The 25,283-nt window shown below is 46.3% G+C and overlaps 1 protein-coding gene across 2 annotated transcripts in view; it reads left to right on the forward strand.

The window, feature by feature from the left end:
• The window catches only part of LOC106560669 (gamma-aminobutyric acid receptor subunit alpha-5), a 163,719-nt gene extending 138,517 nt beyond the window's left edge, over positions 1 to 25,202 (forward strand). Inside the window, exons 3-10 of one of the 2 annotated variants that reach the window (XM_045688002.2) lie at positions 6,899 to 7,035; positions 8,818 to 8,885; positions 10,180 to 10,400; positions 17,444 to 17,526; positions 18,363 to 18,506; positions 20,851 to 21,003; positions 22,409 to 22,617; positions 23,896 to 25,202. In XM_045688002.2, the coding sequence (XP_045543958.1) occupies positions 6,899 to 7,035; positions 8,818 to 8,885; positions 10,180 to 10,400; positions 17,444 to 17,526; positions 18,363 to 18,506; positions 20,851 to 21,003; positions 22,409 to 22,617; positions 23,896 to 24,192 (1,312 nt within the window). In that variant the 3' untranslated portion in view covers positions 24,193 to 25,202. The remainder of the gene's footprint in view (positions 1 to 6,898; positions 7,036 to 8,817; positions 8,886 to 10,179; positions 10,401 to 17,443; positions 17,527 to 18,362; positions 18,507 to 20,850; positions 21,004 to 22,408; positions 22,618 to 23,895) is intronic. The other variant, XM_045688003.2, reaches the window with a different exon arrangement.
• Positions 25,203 to 25,283: the final 81 nt, after the last annotated feature.

A 25,283-nucleotide genomic window follows, 5' to 3' on the forward strand; every position in this document is an offset into this window, starting at 1 on the left:
GTAACTGTCCTGTTCCCCCTGCAGCCTGGTAACCAGTCAACTAGTCAGTAACTGTACTGTCCTGTTCCCCCTGCAGACTGGTAACCAGTCAACTAGTCAGTAACTGTCCTGTTCCCCCTGCAGCCTGGTTACCAGTTTACTAGTCAGAAACTGTACTGTCCTGTTCCCCCTGCAGCCTGGTAACCAATCAACTAGTCAGTAACTGTACTGTCCTGTTCCCCCTGCAGCCTGGTAACCAGTCAACTAGTCAGTAACTGTCCTGTTCCCCCTGCAGCCTGGTAACCAGTCAACTAGACAGTAACTGTATTGTCCTGTTCCCCCTGCAGCCTGGTAACCAGTCAACTAGTCAGTAACTGTCCTGTTCCCCCTGCAGCCTGGTAACCAGTCAACTAGTCAGTAACTGTAGTGTCCTGTTCCCCCTGCAGCCTGGTAACCAGTCAACTAGTCAGTAACTGTCCCGTTCCCCCTGCAGCCTGGTAACCAGTCAACTAGTCAGTAACTGTCCTGTCCTGTTCCCCCTGCAGCCTGGTAACCAGTCAACTAGTCAGTAACTGTAATGTCCTGTTCCCCCTGCAGCCTGGTAAACAGTCAACTTGTCAGTAACTGTCCTGTTCCCCCTGCAGCCTGGTAACCAGTCAACTAGTCAGTAACTGTCCTGTTCCCCCTGCAGCCTGGTAACCAGTCAACTAGTCAGTACTGTCCTGTTCCCCCTGCAGCCTGGTAACCAGTCAACTAGTCAGTAACTGTACTGTCCTGTTCCCCCTGCAGCCTGGTAACCAGTCAACTAGTCAGTAACTGTCCTGTTCCCCCTGCAGACTGGTAACCAGTCAACTAGTCAGTAACTGTCCTGTTCCCCCTGCAGCCTGGTAAACAGTCAACTTGTCAGTAACTGTCCTGTTCCCCCTGCAGCCTGGTAACCAGTCAACTAGTCAGTAACTGTCCTGTTCCCCCTGCAGCCTGGTAACCAGTTTACTAGTCAGAAACTGTACTGTCCTGTTCCCCCTGCAGCCTGGTAACCAATCAACTAGTCAGTAACTGTACTGTCCTGTTCCCCCTGCAGCCTGGTAACCAGTCAACTAGTCAGTAACTGTCCTGTTCCCCCTGCAGCCTGGTAACCAGTCAACTAGTCAGTAACTGTACTGTCCTGTTCCCCCTGCAGACTGGTAACCAGTCAACTAGTCAGTAACTGTCCTGTTCCCCCTGCAGCCTGGTAACCAGTTTACTAGTCAGAAACTGTACTGTCCTGTTCCCCCTGCAGCTTGGTAACCAATCAATTAGTCAGTAACTGTACTGTCCTGTTCCCCCTGCAGCCTGGTAACCAGTCAACTAGTCAGTAACTGTACTGTCCTGTTCCCCCTGCCGCCTGGTAACCAGTCAACTAGTCAGTAACTGTACTGTCCTGTTCCCCTGCAGCCTGGTAACCAGTCAACTAGTCAGTAACTGTCCTGTTCCCCCTGCAGACTGGTTACCAGTCAACTAGTCAGTAACTGTCCTGTTCCCCCTGTAGCCTGGTAACCAGTCAACTAGTCAGTAACTGTCCTGTTCCCCCTGCAGCCTGGTAACCAGTCAACTAGTCAGTAACTGTACTGTCCTGTTCCCCCTGCAGCCTGGTAACCAGTCAACTAGTCAGTAACTGTCCTGTTCCCCCTGCAGACTGGTAACCAGTACACTAGTCAGTAACTGTCCTGTTCCCCCTGCAGCCTGGTAAACAGTCAACTTGTCAGTAACTGTCCTGTTCCCCCTACAGCCTGGTAACCAGTCAACTAGTCAGTAACTGTCCTGTTCCCCCTGCAGCCTGGTAACCAATCAACTAGTCAGTAACTGTACTGTCCTGTTCCCCCTGCAGCCTGGTAACCAGTCAACTAGTCAGTAACTGTCCTGTTCCCCCTGCAGACTGGTAACCAGTACACTAGTCAGTAACTGTCCTGTTCCCCCTGCAGCCTGGTAAACAGTCAACTTGTCAGTAACTGTCCTGTTCCCCCTGCAGCCTGGTAACCAGTCAACTAGTCAGTAACTGTACTGTCCTGTTCCCCCTGCAGCCTGGTAACCAGTCAACTAGTCAGTAACTGTCCTGTTCCCCCTGCAGCCTGGTAAACAGTCAACTTGTCAGTAACTTTCCTGTTCCCCCTGCAGCCTGGTAACCAGTCAACTAGTCAGTAACTGTCCTGTTCCCCCTGCAGCCTGGTAACCAGTCAACTAGTCAGTAACTGTCCTGTTCCCCCTGCAGCCTGGTAAACAGTCAACTTGTCAGTAACTTTCCTGTTCCCCCTGCAGCCTGGTAACCAGTCAACTAGTCAGTAACTGTACTGTCCTGTTCCCCCTGCAGCCTGGTAACCAGTCAACTAGTCAGTAACTGTCCTGTTCCCCCTGCAGCCTGGTAAACAGTCAACTTGTCAGTAACTTTCCTGTTCCCCCTGCAGCCTGGTAACCAGTCAACTAGTCAGTAACTGTACTGTCCTGTTCCCCCTGCAGCCTGGTAACCAGTCAGCTAGTCAGTAACTGTACTGTCCTGTTCCCCCTGCAGCCTGGTAACCAGTCAACTAGTCAGTAACTGTCCTGTTCCCCCTGCAGACTGGTAACCAGTCAACTAGTCAGTAACTGTCCTGTTCCCCCTGCAGCCTGGTAACCAGTCAACTTGTCAGTAACTGTCCTGTTCCCCCTGCAGCCTGGTAACCAGTCAACTAGTCAGTAACTGTCCTGTTCCCCCTGCAGCCTGGTAACCAGTCAACTAGTCAGTAACTGTACTGTCCTGTTCCCCCTGCAGCCTGCTAACCAGTCAACTAGTCAGTAACTGTACTGTCCTGTTCCCCCTGCAGCCTGGTAACCAGTCAACTAGTCAGTAACTGTACTGTCCTGTTCCCCCTGCAGCCTGCTAACCAGTCAACTAGTCAGTAACTGTACTGTCCTGTTCCCCCTGCAGCCTGGTAACCAGTCAACTAGTCAGTAACTGTCCTGTTCCCCCTGCAGACTGGTAACCAGTCAACTAGTCAGTAACTGTCCTGTTCCCCCTGCAGCCTGGTAACCAGTCAACTAGTCAGTAACTCTTCCGTTCCCCCTGCAGCCTGGTAACCAGTCAACTAGTCAGTAACCGTCCTGTCCTGTTCCTCCAGCAGCCTGGTAACCAGTCAACTAGTCAGTAACCGTACTGTCCTGTTCCCCCTGCAGCCTGGTAAACAGTCAACTAGTCAGTAACTGTCCCGTTCCCCCTGCAGCCTGTTAACCAGTCAACTAGTCAGTAACTCTACTGTCCTGTTCCCCCTGCAGCCTGGTAACCAGTCAACTAGTCAGTAACTGTCCCGTTCCCCCTGCAGCCTGGTAACCAGTCAACTAGTCAGTAACTCTACTGTCCTGTTCCCCCTGCAGCCTGGTAACCAGTCAACTAGTCAGTAACTGTCCTGTTCCCCCTGCAGCCTGGTAACCAGTCAACTAGTCAGTAACTGTACTGTCCTGTTCCCCCTGCTGCCTGGTAACCAGTCAACTAGTCAGTAACTGTCCTGTTCCCCCTGCAGCCTGGTAACCAGTCAACTAGTCAGTAACTGTCCTGTTCCCCCTGCAGCCTGGTAACCAGTCAACTAGTCAGTAACTGTCCTGTTCCCCCTGCAGCCTGGTAACCAGTCAACTAGTCAGTAACTCTACTGTCCTGTTCCCCCTGCAGCCTGGTAACCAGTCAACTAGTCAGTAACTGTCCTGTTCCCCCTGCAGCCTGGTAACCAGTCAACTAGTCAGTAACTGTACTGTCCTGTTCCCCCTGCAGCCTGGTAACCAGTCAACTAGTCAGTAACTGTCCTGTTCCCCCTGCTGCCTGGTAACCAGTCAACTAGTCAGTAACTGTCCTGTTCCCCCTGCAGCCTGGTAACCAGTCAACTAGTCAGTAACTGTCCTGTTCCCCCTGCAGCCTGGTAACCAGTCAACTAGTCAGTAACCGTCCTGTGCTGTTCCCCCTGCAGCCTGGTAACCAGTCAACTAGTCAGTAACCGTCCTGTGCTGTTCCCCCTGCAGCCTGGTAACCAGTCAACTAGTCAGTAACTGTACTGTCCTGTTCCCCCTGCAGCCTGGTAACCAGTCAACTAGTCAGTAACTGTACTGTCCTGTTCCCCCTGCAGCCTGCTAACCAGTCAACTAGTCAGTAACTGTACTGTCCTGTTCTCCCTGCAGCCTGGTAACCAGTCAACTAGTCAGTAACTGTACTGTCCTGTTCCCCCTGCAGCCTGGTAACCAGTCAACTAGTCAGTAACTGTACTCTCCTGTTCCCCCTGCAGACTGGTAACCAGTCAACTAGTCAGTAACTGTCCTGTTCCCCCTGCAGCCTGGTAACCAGTTTACTAGTCAGAAACTGTCCTGTTCCCCCTGCAGCCTGGTAACCAGTCAACTAGTCAGTAACTGTACTGTCCTGTTCCCCCTGCAGCCTGGTAACCAGTCAACTAGTCAGTAACTGTCCTGTTCCCCCTGCAGGCTGGTAAACAGTCAACTTGTCAGTACCGACTGTCCTGTTCCCCCTGCAGCCTGGTAACCAGTCAACTAGTCAGTAACTGTCCTGTTCCCCCTGCAGCCTGGTAACCAGTCAACTAGTCAGTAACTGTACTGTCCTGTTCCCCCTGCAGCCTGGTAACCAGTCAACTAGTCAGTAACTGTACTGTCCTGTTCCCCCTGCAGCCTGGTAACCAGTCAACTATTCAGTACCACTGTCCTGTTCCCCCTGCAGACTGGTAACCAGTCAACTAGACAGTACCGACTGTCCTGTTCCCCCTGCAGCCTGGTAACCAGTCAACTAGTCAGTACTGTCCTGTTCCCCTTGCAGCCTGGTAACCAGTCAACTAGTCAGTAACTGTACTGTCCTGTTCCCCCTGCAGCCTGGTAACCAGTCAACTAGTCAGTAACTGTCCTGATCCCCCTGCAGACTGGTAACCAGTCAACTAGTCAGTACGACTGTCCTGTTCCCCCTGCAGCCTGGTAAACAGTCAACTTGTCAGTAACTGTCCTGTTCCCCCTGCAGCCTGGTAACCAGTCAACTAGTCAGTAACTGTCCTGTTCCCCCTGCAGCCTGGTAACCAGTTTACTAGTCAGAAACTGTACGCCTGTTCCCCCTGCAGCCTGGTAACCAGTCAACTAGTCAGTAACTCTACTGTCCTGTTCCCCCTGCAGCCTGGTAACCAGTCAACTAGTCAGTAACTGTCCTGTTCCCCCTGCAGCCTGGTAACCAGTCAACTAGTCAGTAACTGTACTGTCCTGTTCCCCCTGCAGCCTGGTAACCAGTCAACTAGTCAGTAACTGTCCTGTTCCCCCTGCTAGCCTGGTAACCAGTCAACTAGTCAGTAACTGTCCTGTTCCCCCTGCAGCCTGGTAACCAGTCAACTAGTCAGTAACTGTACTGTCCTGTTCCCCCTGCAGACTGGTAACCAGTCAACTAGTCAGTAACTGTCCTGTTCCCCCTGCAGCCTGGTAACCAGTTTACTAGTCAGAAACTGTACTGTCCTGTTCCCCCTGCAGCCTGGTAACCAATCAACTAGTCAGTAACTGTACTGTCCTGTTCCCCCTGCAGCCTGGTAACCATTCAACTAGTCAGTAACTGTACTGTCCTGTTCCCCCTGCATTCTGGTAACCAGTCAACTAGTCAGTAACTGTCCTGTTCCCCCTGCAGACTGGTAACCAGTCAACTAGTCAGTAACTGTCCTGTTCCCCCTGCAGCCTGGTAACCAGTCAACTAGTCAGTAACTGTCCCTTTCCCCCTGCAGCCTGGTAACTTGTCAACTAGTCAGTAACTGTCCCGTTCCCCTTGCAGCCTGGTAACCAGTCAACTAGTCAGTAACTGTCCCGTTCCCCCTGCAGCCTGGTAACCAGTCAACTAGTCAGTGACCGTCCTGTCCTGTTCCCCCTGCAGCCTGGTAACCAGTCAACTAGTCAGTAACCGTACTGTCCTGTTCCCCCTGCAGCCTGGTAACCAGTCAACTAGTCAGTAACTGTACTGTTCCCCCTGCAGCCTGGTAACCAGTCAACTAGTCAGTAACTGTACTGTTCCCCCTGCAGCCTGGTAACCAGTCAACTAGTCAGTAACTGTCCCGTTCCCCCTGCAGCCTGGTAACCAGTCAACTAGTCAGTAACTCTACTGTCCTGTTCCCCCTGCAGCCTGGTAACCAGTCAACTAGTCAATAACTGTCCTGTTCCCCCTGCAGCCTGGTAACCAGTCAACTAGTCAGTAACTGTACTGTCCTGTTCCCCCTGCAGCCTGGTAACCAGTCAACTAGTCAGTAACTGTCCTGTTCCCCCTGCTGCCTGGTAACCAGTCAACTAGTCAGTAACTGTCCTGTTCCCCCTGCAGCCTGGTAACCAGTCAACTAGTCAGTAACTGTCCTGTTCCCCCTGCAGCCTGGTAACCAGTCAACTAGTCAGTAACCTGTCCCTGTTTCCCCCTGCAGCCTGGTAACCAGTCAACTAGTCAGTAACCGTCCTGTCCTGTTCCCCCTGCAGCCTGGTAACCAGTCAACTAGTCAGTAACTGTACTGTCCTGTTCCCCCTGCAGCCTGGTAACCATTCAACTAGTCAGTAACTGTACTGTCCTGTTTCCCCTGCATTCTGGTAACCAGTCAACTAGTCAGTAACTGTCCTGTTCCCCCTGCAGACTGGTAACCAGTCAACTAGTCAGTAACTGTCCTGTTCCCCCTGCAGCCTGGTAACCAGTCAACTAGTCAGTAACTGTCCCTTTCCCCCTGCAGCCTGGTAACTTGTCAACTAGTCAGTAACTCTCCCGTTCCCCTTGCAGCCTGGTAACCAGTCAACTAGTCAGTAACTGTCCCGTTCCCCCTGCAGCCTGGTAACCAGTCAACTAGTCAGTAACTGTCCCGTTCCCCCTGCAGCCTGGTAACCAGTTAACTAGTCAGTAACTGTCCCGTTCCCCCTGCAGCCTTTCCCAGACCCCAGCAGGAACCCCTACAGAACCCCTAAAAGAGGCGGAGCTAAATGACAACATCACCATCTTTACCCGAATACTGGACAGACTGCTGGACGGCTATGACAACAGGCTACGTCCTGGACTAGGAGGTAGGGACCCATCCACCCCTCAATGTCTCCCAAATGGCACTATATAGGGAATAGGGCTCTGGTCTATAGTAGTACCACTATATAGGGAATAGGGCTCTGGTCTATAGTATTGCACTATATAGGGAATAGGGCTGTGGTCTATAGTAGTACCACTATATAGGGAATAGGGCTCTGGTCTATAGTAGTGCACTATATTGGGAATAAGGCCCTGGTCTATAGTAGTGCACTATATAGGGAATAGGGCTCTGGTCTATAGTAGTGTACTATATAGGGAATAGGGCTCTGGTCTATAGTAGTGTACTATATAGGGAATAGGGCTCTGGTCTATAGTAGTACCACTATATAGGGAATAGGGCTCTGGTCTATAGTAGTACCACTATATAGGGAATAGGGCTCTGGTCTATAGTAGTGCACTATATAGGGAATAGGGCTCTGGTCTATAGTAGTGCACTATATAGGGAATAGGGCTCTGGTCTATAGTAGTGCACTATATAGGGAATAGGGCTCTGGTCTATAGTAGTGCACTATATAGGGAATAGGGCTCTGGTCTATAGTATTGCACTATATAGGGAATAGGGCTCTGGTCTATAGTATTGCACTATATAGGGAATAGGGCTCTGGTCTATAGTAGTGTACTATGTAGGGAATAGGTGCCATTTAGGACACACACTTAAAACCTTTACCATGTTGCATACTGTTCAAACTGTATGGACATGTAAACTGATTGCATACATACCACATGTAAACTGATTGCATACATACTTTATGGACATGTAAACTGATTGCATACAGTACATACTGTATGGACATGTAAACTGATTGCATACATACTGTATGGACATGTAAACTGATTGCATACATACCACATGTAAACTGACTCTCTCTCCATATTGTTTCCTGGCCTCGTTAAGTTAAGAATCATAATTGTTTTATGATATAATGAAGCAGACATATGTTCCCTCCACTATAACCTCTGTATCTATTGTACCATTAGTAAGAGACCATAGACAGGTGATAATAAAGCTTTGTCAGTCTGCTAGTCCTCTATTATATTGTACCATTAGTAAGAGACCATAGAGAGGTGATAATGTCCTTGTTAGTCTGCTAGTCCTCTATTATAGAGGGGGATGGGCCTATATTCATAGCCCCTGGTAAACACAGGTCTCTGACGAAGAGACATGTTCATTGCAATGGTTAGGGGAGCTAGTGGGCGACTGACCTTGAGAGACAGAGACAGAGAGAGAGAGAGAGAGAGGAAGAGAGAGAGAGAGAGCGAGAGAGAGAGAGGAAGAGAGAGGAAGAGGAAGAGAGAGAGCGAGAGAGAGAGAGGAAGAGAGAGGAAGAGGAAGAGAGAGAGAGAGAGAGAGAGGAAGAGAGAGAGAGGAGAGAGAGAGAGAGCGCTATCACTCCTTTCATAAATGCCAGGGTCTTTGCTCTCAAAGGACCGAGGCCAACTTTTCAGATCCTCTTATGGAAAATAAATGTAATTATTGAAGGTTCAACGCAGAATTGTGTGTCAATCCATGTTGTTTGAATAGAAAAAGAGAAAGATCAGTGAAATAAAGGAACATGTATTCCCACGTGCCTCTCTGAGCAACTCCCACCCTCTCTGGATGGGATCTATTTTCTACAGAGAAGGTGACCGAGATCAACTTTTCAGATCCTCTCATGGAAAATACATTTGTATTTATTTTATTTTATTTTATACAAAGAAGGTTACTGAGATCAACTTTTCAGATCCTCTTATGGAAAATACATTTGTATTTATTTTATTTTCTACAGAGAAGGTTACCGAGATCAAGACAAACATATTTGTGACCAGCTTCGGTCCCGTTTCTGATACTGAAATGGTAAGGACTTCTTCTTGATTAATTCTCATCCTAAAAGAAACTGTAACAGCTTCCATATTCCCGTGCTACTTTTATTTATAATTGTATTATTGAATGAAAGTTTAAAAAAAAAAATGGAAAAACAAAAAAATTGAATCAATTTTTATAAACATTTACTTATTTCATCTATTTTTTTAAATTACGATTTGTATTTTTTTTTTTTTTAAATTACGAATAGTCTGTATTAAGGTATTGGGGCCGGTTTACCAGCAACAGATTAAGTCTAGGCCAGGACTAACAAGCAAACTCAATGGAGAATCTCCAATGAACATGCATCTTGGGGCAGCAGGTGGCCTAGTGGTTAGAGAAGGGAGGCAGGTAGCCTAGTGGTTAGAGGGGGGGAGGCAGGGTAGCCTAGTGGTTAGAGGGGAGAGGCAGGTAGCCTAGTGGTTAGAGGGGGGAGGCAGGTAGACTAGTGGTTAGAGGGGGGAGGCAGGTAGACTAGTGGTTAGAGGGGGGAGGCAGGTAGCCTAGTGGTTAGAGGGGAGGAGGCAGGTAGCCTAGTGGTTAGAGGGGGGAGGCAGGTAGCCTAGTGGTTAGAGGGGGGAGGCAGGTAGCCTAGTGGTTAGAGGGGGGAGGCAGGTAGCCTAGTGGTTAGAGGGGGGAGGCAGGTAGCCTAGTGGTTAGAGGGGGGAGGCAGGTAGCCTAGTGGTTAGAGGGGGGAGGCAGGTAGCCTAGTGGTTAGAGGGGGGGAGGCAGGAAGCCTAGTGGTTAGAGGGGGGAGACGGGTAGCCTAGTGGTTAGAGGGGGAAGGCAGGTAGCCTAGTGGTTAGAGGGGGGAGGCAGGTAGCCTAGTGGTTAGAGGGGGGAGGCAGGTAGCCTAGTGGTTAGAGGGGGGGAGGCAGGAAGCCTAGTGGTTAGAGGGGGGAGACGGGTAGCCTAGTGGTTAGAGGGGGAAGGCAGGTAGCCTAGTGGTTAGAGGGGGGAGGCAGGTAGCCTAGTGGTTAGAGCGTTGGACTAGTAACCGAAAGGTTGCCAGATTAAATCCCTGAGCTGACAAAGTAAAAAATCTGTCGTTCTGCTCCTGAACAAGGCAGTTAACCCACTGTTCCTAGACCGTCATTGTAAATAAGAATTTGTTCTTAACTGACTTGCCTCGTTAAATAAAGATAAAATCACATTTTAGGATTCGGCTTAATCTGTTTTCTGAGAAACTGTCCCTTAATGTCATACTTTACATCCAATGATTCCCTCTTGGGTTCATATACCAACTGAACCCCCTGTCTCGTCTCGTCGTTGACCTCTTGACATCCAGGAGTACACCATAGACGTGTTCTTCAGACAGAGCTGGAAGGATGAACGTCTGTGTTTCCAAGGCCCCATGAAGATGTTACCGTTAAACAACCTCCTGGCGTCTAACATCTGGACCCCGGATACCTTCTTCCTCAACGGGAAGAAATCTATCGCCCACAACATGACCACACCCAACAAACTTCTCCGACTCAAAGACGATGGGACACTGCTCTACACTATGAGGTCAGTGAGACCCTCAACAGTGTTGTGAGCAAAAACATTGTTTACCTTTTTTTGTTGTTGTTCTTTTGTTTTTGTTTTCTCCCACTGTTGGTCCCACTGTCCTCCTAAAAACAAACAGTCTAAAGACTAAAGACTGGTACAAACAAACAAACAAACAAACAAACAAGTCTATAGACTAAAGACTGGTACAAACAAACAAACAGTCTAAAGACTGGTACAAACAAACAAACAGTCTAAAGACTAAAGACTGGTACAAACAAACAAGTCTAAAGACTAAAGACTGGTACAAACAAACAAACAAACAGTCTAAAGACTAAAGACTGGTACAAACAAACAAACAGTCTAAAGACTAAAGACTGGTACAAACAAACAAACAGTCTAAAGACTAAAGACTGGTACAAACAAACAAACAGTCTAAAGACTAAAGACTGGTACAAACAAACAAACAGTCTAAAGACTAAAGACTGGTACAAACAAACAAACAGTCTAAAGACTAAAGACTGGTACAAACAAACAAACAGTCTAAAGACTAAAGACTGGTACAAACAAACAAACAAGAGGATGTCTGATATCAGCTCCCTCACACTGAAGAGGATGTCTGATATCAGCTCCCTCACACTGAAGAGGATGTCTGATATCAGCTCCCTCACGCTGAAGAGGATGTCTGATATCAGCTCCCTCACGCTGAAGAGGATGTCTGATATCAGCTCCCTCACGCTGAAGAGGATGTCTGATATCAGATCATTTCTTCGTTACCAAATGAGGAGAGTTAAACTTCACACACCAGTCAGTTATACTTAAAACTACATATTTAATAATAAGAGCAAAAGCACTTTGACTTTCAATGATGTGCCATTTCTAACGAACCGTTGAAAGTGACAACACAAAAATAGAAAGATCTTTCAATAGCCAAGATACACCCCTCTCTAACCTACATGACGAACAACAGATCTTAGGAACAGTTCACAAAGAAAGACTTTTACTTGAGAAAGGAGTATCCCATAGCCAGATAGCATTCGCTATAAATTATCGTTCAGTTTGATCCCTAATGATAAGGTTCTAATCCCGTTCCTGGTACTTCATAGCACAAAAACACCATCTCATCCAATGTCATAAATCAATTGTCAACTCTAGATACTCCCATCTCAAGTAAACCCCCTCTTGACCCCACTCCTGGACAAGCTCACTGAGGGGAGTGAGTCTCTAGGTCATACACTATCCCAGGATAAGTGCAACATCAGAGAGGACATACAATGGTTCCAGACACTGCCATACCCCTCCCCCCAATGCCAAAGGAGGGAGTGACTTGCACACAGACACTGTGGAGACAAGTAATTGGTTCCCCATTAATCACGCTGTAACGATTGTCAAAAGGAGTCGACCAAGGTGCAGCGTGGAATATGTTCATCTTGTGATTTATTTACTCAGAACACGATAAAAGTAATGAACAAAGAAAATACGACCGTCACGTTCTGTAGGCACACAAAGCAGTACAAAAATAAGATCCCACAAACACAGGTGGAAAAAAGGGCTGCCTAAGTATGGTTCCTAATCAAAGACAACGATAGACAGCTGCCTCTGGTTAGGAACCATACTCGGCCCCAACACATAGAAATACAAAACATAGAATGCCCACCCCACACCTTGACCTAACCACATAGAGAAACAAACCCTCTCTCTCAGGTCAGGGTGTGACACACACCATCCCTTCACATGGTTTAAGAATAGGTAAAGACACATTCACATATGAAGATAAATGTTCCATCCTGTCCTCTTCCCTTTCTGATATTCTGCATAGCAACAGAGACATGTAAAAGACAAGTCTGACCTTTCCCTTCTCTGGGCCCCAGGTGACTGAGCCCCAGCTGAGGGAAGAAATGCAACTGCCAATACTAGAGTCTATTAGAAATACATTCTAATAAACACGTATATCACATAAACATATTATGCAATACAAGCATTATAACGTAATCTTGCAATATTTCCACGACATCTCCCTCATTTTGAGAATCTTCTCAACTTAAAAGAAAACTACAAGATTTAAGAACATTCATTCACATAGAAAATACATATATTCTACATAAACCAAAAATCACAAAATAATAACTCATTGCATGGCGTTCCTGCACGTGACCAGCTTCCACAACACTGACTCAGCCTCATTCAAACCCACAACACATTTACTAAACACTCTAGCAATTTGTCTGGGAAGGTTATGATACACAGTCACCTGTACGAACCCATGAAGAAAGACAAAAATTGCATACAGTTTATGAGATTCCAAGCTATATTTTCCATAGACAGTGAAAAGCACATATTTAATGCATAATGCAGTGCATGCACCAATGGAGTTTAAAATAAAATATTCTTTAGTTATCTATCACACTCCAATGGATCAGCATAGTATGTTGGAAATGACTATTTCCATCCCAAAAACTACGATTAGCATATCTTGTTGGACAAATCCAGGTAGTGACTCCTATTTCAAATAAAATGTGTTCCATTGGTGCCTAATGAACATGACCCAAGACAAGCATCATGATTCCACTATTTATAAGGCAATGCCTATAGATCAAATAGATTAGGATCATTTGGTGCCTAATGAACATGACCCAAGATAAGCATCATGATTCCACTATTAATAAGGCAATGCCTATAGATCAAATAGATTAGGATCATTTCACTCTCCAGATCAGAGTATACCCATGGCATTCACCCATTATAAGCATGCCATGTAGGTGTAGGACAATAGATTGAGGAGGTGTGCTCTTATTTAGTCTGGCTAACACCTAGATTCTGGAAAGAATGTTTGGATGTGTATTGATAATGAAGGGCACTGTGCTTTTACTGGTTGTTTCTCCTCTATGCCTTTCTCCCTCAAACACCCACACGCACAGCCTCACACCCTCTGAGCGCCCCCTCCTGGTACAACTGTTGGATTTTCAAATCCAAAAACAACAAGAGGTCTCAGCCCCCCCAGGAAGAAAATTAATGTTTGAAAGAACCAATCAATGCGTTGGCTCAACAAGCAAATACTTTATTTACAACACCAGGTCTGTGTTCTTTCCTCTACTGCACATTTCCTGTGGGGATTCTTACTCCAATGTTTTACAAAAAAAGGAAGTTAAGAGTATAACCACAAATGATCAATGTCCGATTACATTTTAAGATTTATTGGAACAAAATGTTGATATATGGGCTGAGTTGTATTGTTGTATTTGATTGGACCACATTATGAACAGAGACATACCTGTATATACCATCTGATGTAGGAGCTGGTTAGAGTGAATAATGCTGATCTTACTGAACCGCGTTTGGAAAGCCAGGCGATGATGATGATGATGATGATGACGATGAACTATCTCCAGTAGATGGCAGTGTAGGATCACAGTTTTCAGATGGGATACTGTTACGCTGTTCTGATACAGCTGGAAACACACATCACTGTAGGATCACAGTTTTCAGATGGGATACTGTTACGCTGTTCTGATACAGCTGGAAACACACATCACTCTAGGAAGGCTGTTCCCATGAGTTCACACATGGCATTCCAGAGAGAAAAGAGAGAAGAGTGACAGAGAGAGACACAGATAAAGACGGAGAGAGAAAAGAGAGAAGAGTGACAGAGATAGACACGGATAAAGAGGGAGAGAGAAAAGAGAAACAGAGATAGACGGATAAAGAGGGAGAGAGGAAGGAGAGAAGAGTGACAGAGATAGACACAGATAAAGAGGGAGAGAGAAAAGAGAGACAGAGATAGACGGATAAAGAGGGAGAGAGAAAGGAGAGAAGAGTGACAGAGATAGACACGGATAAAGACGGAGAGAGAAAAGAGAGACAGAGATAGACGGATAAAGAGGGAGAGAGGAAGGAGAGAAGAGTGACAGAGAGAGACACAGATAAAGAGGGAGAGAGAAAAGAGAGACAGAGATAGACGGATAAAGAGGGAGAGAGAAAAGAGAGACAGAAAAGAGAGAAGAGCGACAGAGATAGACGGATAAAGAGGGAGAGAGAAAAGAGAGAAGAGTGACAGAGATAGACACGGATAAAGACGGAGAGAGAAAAGAGAGAAGAGTGACAGAGATAGACACGGATAAAGAGGGAGAGAGAAAAGAGAGACAGAGATAGACGGATAAAGAGGGAGAGAGGAAGGAGAGAAGAGTGACAGAGATAGACACGGATAAAGAGGGAGAGAAAAGAGAGACAGAGATAGACGGATAAAGAGGGAGAGAGAAAGGAGAGAAGAGTGACAGAGATAGACACGGATAAAGACGGAGAGAGAAAAGAGAGAAGAGCGTGGAGTGTAAGTGTACAGGGCCTCATTAAGTCTGTATTTTAGCTAAAATTCGTTTTTTCCAAGATTTTGTTTTCTCCCATTTAGTTTTTTTTCCAGTTTTCTGTTTTTCCCATTTGTTTTCATGTTTTTGCTCTCAAAATCACACTTAAAAAAATGTAAAATAGAAACCAACTAATATTGAATGTTATAAGTCCTCAGCAACACTTAAACTACATCAGGAGACCACTTGTGGAGTCTTTATAGCATTAAAGGGCCCTATATTTGGTTTATAGGGTTAAAGGGCCTTGTGTGTATATATACTGCTCAAAAAAATAAAGGGAACACTTAAACAACACATCCTAGATCTGAATGAAAGAAATAATCTTATTAAATACTTTTTTCTTTACATAGTTGAATGTGCTGACAACAAAATCACACAAAAATAATCAATGGAAATCCAATTTATCCACACATGGAGGTCTGGATTTGGAATCACACTCAAAATTAAAGTGGAAAACCACACTACAGGCTGATCCAACTTTGATGTAATGTCCTTAAAACAAGTCAAAATGAGGCTCAGTAGTGTGTGTGGCCTCCACGTGCCTGTATGACCTCCCTACAACGCCTGGGCATGCTCCTGATGAGGTGGCGGATGGTCTCCTGAGGGATCTCCTCCCAGACCTGGACTAAAGCATCCGCCAACTCCTGGACAGTCTGTGGTGCAACGTGGCGTTGGTGGATGGAGCGAGACATGATGTCCCAGATGTGCTCAATTGGATTCAGGTCTGGGGAACGGGCGGGCCAGTCCATAGCATCAATGCCTTCCTCTTGCAGGAACTGCTGACACACTCCAGCCACATGAGGTCTAGCATTGTCTTGCAGTAGGAGGAACCCAGGGCCAACCGCACCAGCATATGGTCTCACAAGGGGTCTGAGGATCTCATCTCGGTGCCTAATGGCAGTCAGGCTACCTCTGGCGAGCACATGGAGGGCTGTGCGGCCCCCCAAAGAAATGCCACCCCACACCATGACTGACCCACCGCCAAACCGGTCATGCTGGAGGATGTTGCAGGCAGCAGAACGTTCTCCACGGCGTCTCCAGACTCTGTCACGTCTGTCACGTGCTCAGTGTGAACCTGCTTTCATCTGTGAAGAGCACAGGGCGCCAGTGGCGAATTTGCCAATCTTGGTGTTCTCTGGCAAATGCCAAACGTCCTGCACGGTGTTGGGCTGTAAGCACAACCCCCACCTGTGGACGTCGGGCCCTCATACCACCCTCATGGAGTCTGTTTCTGACTGTTTGAGCAGACACATGCACATTTCTGGCCTGCTGGAGGTCATTTTGCAGGGCTATGGCAGTGCTTCTCCTGCTCCTCCTTTCACAAAGGCGGAGGTAGCGGTCCTGCTGCTGGGTTGTTTCCCTCCTACGGCCTCCTCCACGTCTCCTGATGTACTGGCCTGTCTCCTGGTAGCACCTCCATGCTCTGGACCCTACGCTGACAGACACAGCAAACCTTCTTGCCACAGCTCGCATTGATGTGCCATCCTGGATGAGCTGCACTACCTGAGCCACTTGTGTGGGTTGTAGACTCCGTCTCATGCTACCACTAGAGTGAAAGCACCGCCAGCATTCAAAAGTGACCAAAACATCAGCCAGGAAGCATAGGAACTGAGAAGTGGTCTGTGGTCTCCACCTGCAGAACCACTCCTTTATTGGGGGTGTTTTGCTAATTGCCTATAATTTCCACCTGTTGTCTATTCCATTTGCACAACAGCATGTGAAATTGATTGTCAATCAGTGTTGCTTCCTAAGTGGACAGTCTGATTTCACAGAAGTGTGATTGACTTGGAGTTACATTGTGTTGTTTAAGTGTTCCCTTTATTTTTTTGAGCAGTGTATATATATTTTTTTTTTAACTACAAAAGCTTCTCGGGCAATGATAATCTCTTTGTTATATCGTAATATTCTTATCAACAGAAGAAGGTCCCGTGTGGCTCAGTTGGTAGAGCATGGTGTTTGCAACGCCAGGGTTGTGGGTTCGATTCCAATGGGGGACCAGTACGGGGGAAAAAAGAAAAGAAAAAAATAGAAAAATGCATGAAATGTAATGTTTGGAATGTATGCATTCACTACTGTAAGTCGCTCTGGATAGGAGCGTCTGCTAAATGACTAAACGTAAGAAGTCTCCATGACAACTCTCCCTAATGTTCCTCCAACTGTAAATGTTTTGACCTCTTGTTCTAGTAAATAATGCAGGGTTTTGTTCCTCTGTCTATATAATATAATTTACATTTTAGTCATTTAGCAAACGCTCTTACCCAGAGCGACTTACAGTAGTGAATGCATACATTTCATGCATTTTTTTTGTTCTTTTTTCTCCGTACTGGCCCCCGTGGGAATCAAACACACAACCCTGGCGTTGCACACACCATGCTCTACCAACTGAGCCACAGCCACAACTCCATTGTGATCTAAATGGATAAATGTTATCGTAGAAAATATAATAGTGATGACGACGAGGATGATGATGTATTGTAAAATAATCATGATGTTGTTTTGTAACTTCTCTAGGTTAACCATGTCAAAGCATAAATTACTCTTCTGGTTTTGTAGTAACAACTGTAATTCCTCCAGTAATACCTCACTCTGACATAGTAATGGAATCGTTGGTGTAAATGAGTTGAGCCACTGATGATAATGATGATTAATAAATTGTAATGAATCACGATCGCAATATAAATTTCATAATCTTTGATGTCTCTCCAGGTTAACCATCTCAGCAGAATGTCCCATGCAGTTAGAGGACTTCCCCATGGACGCCCACGCCTGTCCTCTTAAGTTTGGAAGCTGTAAGTTAATAAGACTCCTCAGTAAACACATCTGGTGTTACGGGTCTGCTATTTATATCACACACACACACACACACACACACACACACACACACACACACACACACACACACACACACACACACACACACACACACACACACACACACACACACACACACACACACACACACACACACACACACACACACACACACACACACGATGCTTCTCCTGTGAGTCTGTACCTCTGTCCAAATGCTGTGAAGGATTCTGTGGAAGGTCATTAGTTAAAACAATGACTTGCCTAGTTAAAGCTAGTGAGGGAGATATGAGTCTCCAACTTCAGTGAGTTTTGTAATTCGTTCCAGTCATTGGCAGCAGAGAACTGAAAGGAAAGGCGGCCAAAGAGGTGTTGGCTTTGGGGGGTGACCAGTGAGATATACCTGCTGGAGCGTATCCTGTTTCCTGTCTCCTGTTGTAGATGCATATCCTGTTTCCTGTCTCCTGTTGTAGATGCGTACCCTGTTTCCTGTATCCTGTTTCCTGTTGTAGATGCGTACCCTGTTTCCTGTATCCTGTTTCCTGTTGTAGATGCGTACCCTGTTTCCTGTTTCCTGTCTCCTGTGGTAGATGCGTATCCTGTTTCCTGTCTCCTGTGGTAGATGCGTATCCTGTTTCCTGTCTCCTGTTGTAGATGCGTATCCTGTTTCCTGTCTCCTGTTGTAGATGCGTACCCTGTTTCCTGTCTCCTGTTGTAGATGCGTATCCTGTTTCCTGTCTCCTGTTGTAGATGCGTACCCTGTTTCCTGTCTTATGTTGTAGATGCGTATCCTGTTTCCTGTCTCCTGTTGTAGATGCGTATCCTGTTTCTGAGGTGGTGTATTCGTGGACCCAGGGAGCAGCCAAGTCAGTGGTGGTAGCAGAGGACGGGTCACGACTCAACCAGTATCATCTGATAGGACAGACCGCTGGCACTGAGGACATCTATACTAGCAGAGGTATACACACACACACACACACACACACACACACACACACACACACACACACACACACACACACACACACAAAATCACACATAGCATCACGACTCAGGATGTGACCCAGATGCAGACACGGAAGGCAGACAGTACAGTTCTCAGATGATTTATTAGAAACACAGAGGCAGGTCAAAGGGCAGGCAGAGGTTCGTGATCAGGTCAGATTCAGGCAGGTACAGAACGGCAGACAGGCTCGGGGGCAGGGCAGGCAGAATGGTCCGAACCGGGAAAAACTAGGAAACAGAACTGGAGAAACAGGAAGGCTGGAAAGAACGCTGCCAAGACCTGAAAAGACGAATTGGCAACAGACAAACAGAGAACGCAGGTATAAATAAACAGGGGATAAATGGGAAGATGGGCGACACCTGGAGACGGGTGGAGACAAGCACAAAGACAGGTGAAACAGATCAGGGTGTTCACTGGACGTGCTACCTGTCCCAGACCTGCTGTTTTCAACTCTCTAGAGACAGCTGGAGCGGTAGAGATACTCTCAATGATCGGCTATGAAAAGCCAACTGACATTTACTCCTGAGGCGCTGACCTGTTGCTCCCTCGACTACTGTGATTATGATTATTTGACCCTGCTGGTCATCTATGAACATTTGAACATCTTGGCCATGTTCTGTTATAATCTCCACCCGGCACAGCCAGAAGAGGACTGGCCACCCCTCATAGCCTGATTCCTCTCTAGGTTTCTTCCTAGGTTTTGGCCTTTCTAGGGAGTTTTTCCTAGCCACCGTGCTTCTACACCCGCATTGCTTGCTGTTTGGAGTTTTAGGCTGGGTTTCTGTACAGCACTTTGAGATATCAGCTGATGTAAGAAGGGCTTTATAAATACATTTGATTTGACACACAGGCTGCAGCTCTGACAGCAAGTTACCATTCTAATCTCTCATTACTCACCTACTCATCCTCCTACCAATCACCCATTCACTGCCATATCTCTCACACACACACACACACACACACACACACACACACACACACACACACACACACACACACACACACACACACACACACACACACACACACACACACACACACACACACACACACACACACATATATATATATATATGCTCTTCTATCATGGCCAAACCGTGTCAATAACATTTTGGAAATCCCTGTTCCAGTGTATACTGTGTTCCTGTGTGGTTTTGGGTGCTGATGTAAAGGAGTTAGCTTCGTAACCTCATTCCCCAATTTATTCTTTCCAATTGATACCTTTTCTATAGCATAATTGGTTAAAACCTTGTCAAGCGAGTGGTCATGTGTGTTTCCGAGGTTGAGGATCCCTGGTTTGAGCCCAGTAAAGGACAGGGAACCAGGATGGAGGACCTTAAGCAAGCACCAGGTCCCACTCACCAAAAGGTTTCTAACTTAAAGGATCTTTTTCTGGTTATATAAAAATGCTATTACAATTAACTTTCTCCATTCTCCCTCCATAATCCCTCCATTCTCTCTTCATTCTCTCCTCATTCTCCCTCCATTCTCTCCTCATTCTCCCTCCATTCTCCCCCCATTCTTTCTCCATTCTCCCTCCATTCTCCCTCCCTCCATTCTCCCTCCATTCTCCCCTCTCCCGCCGTAATCTCTCCATTCTCCTTCTATTCTCCCTCCATGCTCTCTCATTGTTCTCCATTCTCCCTCTCCCTTCATTCTCCCTTCATTCTCCCTCCATTCTCTCCTCATTCTCTCCTCATTCTCTCCTCATTCTCCCTCCATTCTCCATTCTCCATCCGTAATCTCTCCATTCTCCCTCCATAATCTCTCCATTCTCCTTCTATTCTCCCTCCATGCTCTCTCATTGTTCTCCATTCTCCCTCCATATTCCCTCCATTCTCTCTCCATTCGCTTTCCGTAATCTCTCCATTCTCCCTCCATTCTCTCTCCATTCTCTCTCCATTCTCCCTCCATTCTCCCTCCATTCTCTTTCCGTAATCCCTCCATTCTCCCTCCATTCTCTCTCCATTCTCCTTCTCCCTCCATTCTCCCTCCATTCTCCTTCTCTCTCCATTCTCCCTACATTCTCCCTCCATTCTCTCTCCATTCTCTCTCCATTCTCCTTCTCTCTCCATTCTCCTTCTCCCTCCATTCTCCTTCTCCTCTCTCCATTCTCCCTCCATTCTCCCTCTCCATTATCCTTCTCCTCTCTCCATTCTCCCTCCATTCTCCCTCCATTCTCCTTCTCCCTCCATTCTCTCTCCATTCTCCATTCTCCCTCCATTCTCCCTCCATTCTCCTTCTCCCTCCATTCTCCTTCTCCCTCCCTCTGTCTGTCTGTCTGTTGCCCCTGCAGGTCAGTACACAGTGATGATGTGTCACTTCTATCTGAAGAGGAAGATTGGCTATTTCGTCATCCAGACCTACATGCCCTGCTTCATGACCGTAGTCCTCTCCCAGGTGTCGTTCTGGCTGAACCGCGAGTCTGTCCCCGCCAGGACTGTCTTCGGTCAGTAGTGAGACAACAGAATTATATTGCATCTCTATGAGTCTGTCCCCGCCAGGACTGTCTTCGGTCAGTAGGGTGACAACAGAATGATATTGCATCTCTATGAGTCTGGCCCCCGCCAGGACTGTCTTCGGTCAGTAGTGAGACAACAGAATTATATTGCATCTCTATGAGTCTGTCCCCGCCAGGACTGTCTTCGGTCAGTAGGGTGACAACAGAATGATATTGCATCTCTATGAGTCTGGCCCCCGCCAGGACTGTCTTCGGTCAGTAGGGTGACAACAGAATGATATTGCATCTCTATGAGTCTGTCCCCGCCAGGACTGTCTTCGGTCAGTAGGGTGACAACAGAATGATATTGCATCTCTATGAGTCTGGCCCCTGCCAGGACTGTCTTCGGTCAGTAGTGTGACAGTTTTCTGAAGGCAAAAAAACGAAATGAAATTCCTATGAGCACCACAATGCATTTTCCAGCCAATGCGTTTTCAACACAATGCGTTCTTCACCCAATGGTCTACTGAGGTTTTCTAGCATACAGCTTTGATATACTGCTCTAGTTATGTTGGTATTGTACTTCCAACAATGTGTTGGCAGGTTGCTTAGGATTCAAACCTTCTCAAACAGACTAATTCATACTCTTAGTGGAGGTGCTCCAACACTAATGTGAGTTGTACCACATACAAGGTTTTGTAATTGCATTCTTCCCACCCCACACTAAGACATTACCCCATTCCACTACCTTTTCAATCTTGTTTTTAATCATATGAAGGAAGGCTTTGCTTTTATACTGACAGTACTATCAGGCTTGATTGAGTGAGCTATTTAGTATTGTAGTAATGTGGTGCCTGCCTGTATTTCCTTAAACCGTTATTTTAATAATGCATGTCCGGGCTGTATCACAACCGGCTGTGATTTGGAGTCCCATAGGGCGGCGCACAATTGGCCCAGCTTCGTCCGGGTTTGGCCGGTGTTGGCCGTCATTGTAAATAAGAATTTCTTCTTAACCGACTTGCCTAGTTAAATAAAAATACTACTAATTTAAAAAATAATAAAAAAAAATAAAAAAATAATTTAAATAGAATTGTTTTCATTTTTCATAACATCTTTTTTTGGTCAGTAGGTACCCAACATATCTGTTTATATTGTCTGTTTCTTCCTGTTTCTCTCTATTTGTCTGTTTCTTCCTGTTTCTCTCTATTTGTCTTTTTCTCCCTTTTTCTCTCTGTTTTTCTAAGTGTCTGCATCTCTCTGCGTTGCATACGCCACCTTGGGCCAGAGAGTTACGGAAACAATGGGAAAAGATCTCCTCGGTGGACAGAGAAAAATGCTTGAAACCAGCCTTGGTTTCTCCTTCCTTCTCTCCGTTATGTTTCTCCTTCATCATCATCATCATCTCTCTTCATAGGTGTGACCACCGTGCTGACCATGACCACTCTTAGCATCAGTGCCCGTAACTCTCTGCCCAAGGTGGCGTATGCCACAGCCATGGACTGGTTCATAGCAGTCTGTTATGCCTTCGTCTTCTCCGCTCTTATCGAGTTTGCTACCGTCAACTACTTCACCAAGAGGAGCTGGGCCTGGGATGGGAAGAAAGCCATGGAGGATACGCGCAAGGTGTGTTTGTATTTGTAGGTGGGTGGATAGGTGTGTGTGTGTGGGTGTGTGTGGGTGTGTGTCGTGGGTGTGTTGTGAGGGTATTGTGAGTGTGTTGTGGGTGTGTTGGATGTGTTTGTCTGTGACTGTACGTGTGTGCGTGCGTGCGTGATTGTGTGTATGAATCAATAGGTACACAGCTCAACCTGCCAGGGGTCCAGGCTCTGCCAGGGGTCCAGGCTCTGCCAGGGGTCCAGGCTCTGCCAGGGGTCCAGGCTCTGCCAGGGGTCCAGGCTCTGCCAGGGGTCCAGGCACTGAGGCAGTCCACTATCTCCTGCTAACATTGATCCTCCCCTAGCGACTGGCTTTGTGTGTGGGTTGGGCATGCATTCGTTTGTGTGTGGGTTGGGCATGCATCGTTTGTGTGTGGGTTGGGCATGCATCGTTTGTGTGTGGGCTGGGCCTGCATCGTTTGTGTGTGGGTTGGGCATGCATCGTTTGTGTGTGGGTTGGGCATGCATCGTTTGTGTGTGGGTTGGGCATGCATCGTTTGTGTGTGGGCTAGGCCTGCATCGTTTGTGTGTGGGTTGGGCATGCATCGTTTGTGTGTGGGCTGGGCCTGCATCGTTTGTGTGTGGGTTGGGCATGCATCGTTTGTGTGTGGGTTGGGCATGCATCGTTTGTGTGTGGGTTGGGCATGCATCGTTTGTGTGTGGGCTAGGCCTGCATCGTTTGTGTGTGGGTTGGGCATGCATCGTTTGTGTGTGGGTTGGGCATGCATCGTTTGTGTGTGGGCTGGGCCTGCATCGTTTGTGTGTGGGTTGGGCATGCATCGTTTGTGTGTGGGTTGGGCATGCATCGTTTGCTGGGTGATTTCTTCCATAAAATACAAAAATTGTAGCTGGATTGTTTATTCATGTGTGATCAGAAGACTATTGATACCTTTACTAGTTACGTTGTACTATTAATACCTTTACTAGTTACTCTGTTCTATTAATACTACTGATACCTTTACTATTTAAGCTGCAGTATTGATACCTTTACTAGGTACATTGTACTATTGATAGTATGGATACAATTACTAGGTATGCTGTACTAATGATATCTTTACTAGTTACACTGTACTATTGATACCTTTTCTTTACTACTGTTGCTATAGTATTTAGCTTACTAAGGGAAAAGTTGTATTCAGTGCCAAGATGTTTCCTCATTTAAAATTGGATATAAATGTTATCAATGTGAATTTAGAATGAAAATACTGAAATAATGTTTTCCCTTTTTTGTCCTTCTCCTGACCAGAAAAACCCAATGGCTCTGTCCAAGAAACCTAACACCAATTCAGCTGGGGTCAACTACACTCCCAACCTGACTAAGGACAACGCCGTCTCCACCATCTCTAACAGCGCAGACATCCAGCTGAAACTGGCTGAGGACAACACCCCCGACCCCAAAAAGACTTACAACAGCGTCAGCAAGATCGACAAGATGTCCCGTATAGTGTTTCCTGTTCTGTTTGGGACGTTCAACCTGGTTTACTGGGCTACGTACCTCAACAGGGAACCAGTGATCAAAGGAGCTGTGAACCCCTATACATAGGAGTAGAACGCCAGAGAAGTGGCCTTAAAAGGTCCCCTGTTACCAATGGAGTGCTTACTTTTGATCAGAGCACATAGGGTTAGGTTTAAGGTTAGGGTTAAGGTTAGGGTTAAGGTTAGGGTTAAGGTTAAGGTTAGGGTTAAGGTTAGGGTTAAGGTTAGGGTTAAGGTTAGGGTTAAGGTTAGGGGCTCTGGTCAAAAGTAGGGCATTTTATTATATTTAGTGTGTAGGGTACCATTTGTGACATAGGGGCTCCTGTCTCACCTCACCCACCCCACTATACCACTACACTGTACCACCACCCCACTACACCACTACACCATACCACTACACCACTACACCATACCACACTACACCACTATACCACTACACTATAACACTACACTATAACACTACACCACTACACTATACCACTACACTATACCACTACACTACTACACTACACCACACCACACCACTACACCACTACACTACTACACTACACTACACCACAATATCACTATACAACTATACCACTACATCACTATACAACTATACCACTACATCACTATACATCTACACTATACCACTATACTATACCACTACACTACTACACCACTACACTATACCACTGCACTATACCACTACACTACTACACTATACCACTATACCACTATACCACTACAGTATACCACTACACTACACCACTACACTATATCACTACACCACTACACTATATCACTATACTACTATACCACTATACTACTATACCACTACACTACATCACTACACTATATCACTACACCACTACACCATACCACTATACTATATCACTATACCACTACACCACTACACTATATCACTATACTACTATACCACTACACTACACCACTACACTATATCACTATACCACTACACCACTATACCACTACACTACTACACTATACCACTATATCACTACACCACTATACCACTACACTATACCACTATACCACTACACCACTACACTATACCACTACACTATACCACACCACACCACTACACTATATCACTATACCACTATATCACCCTACTACTACACTATACCACTACACTACACCACTACACTATAT

The sequence above is a fragment of the Salmo salar genome, chromosome 10, assembly GCF_965601325.2.
Source record: "Salmo salar chromosome 10, fSalSal1, whole genome shotgun sequence".
In the NCBI taxonomy this organism is placed as follows: Eukaryota; Metazoa; Chordata; class Actinopteri; order Salmoniformes; family Salmonidae; genus Salmo; species Salmo salar.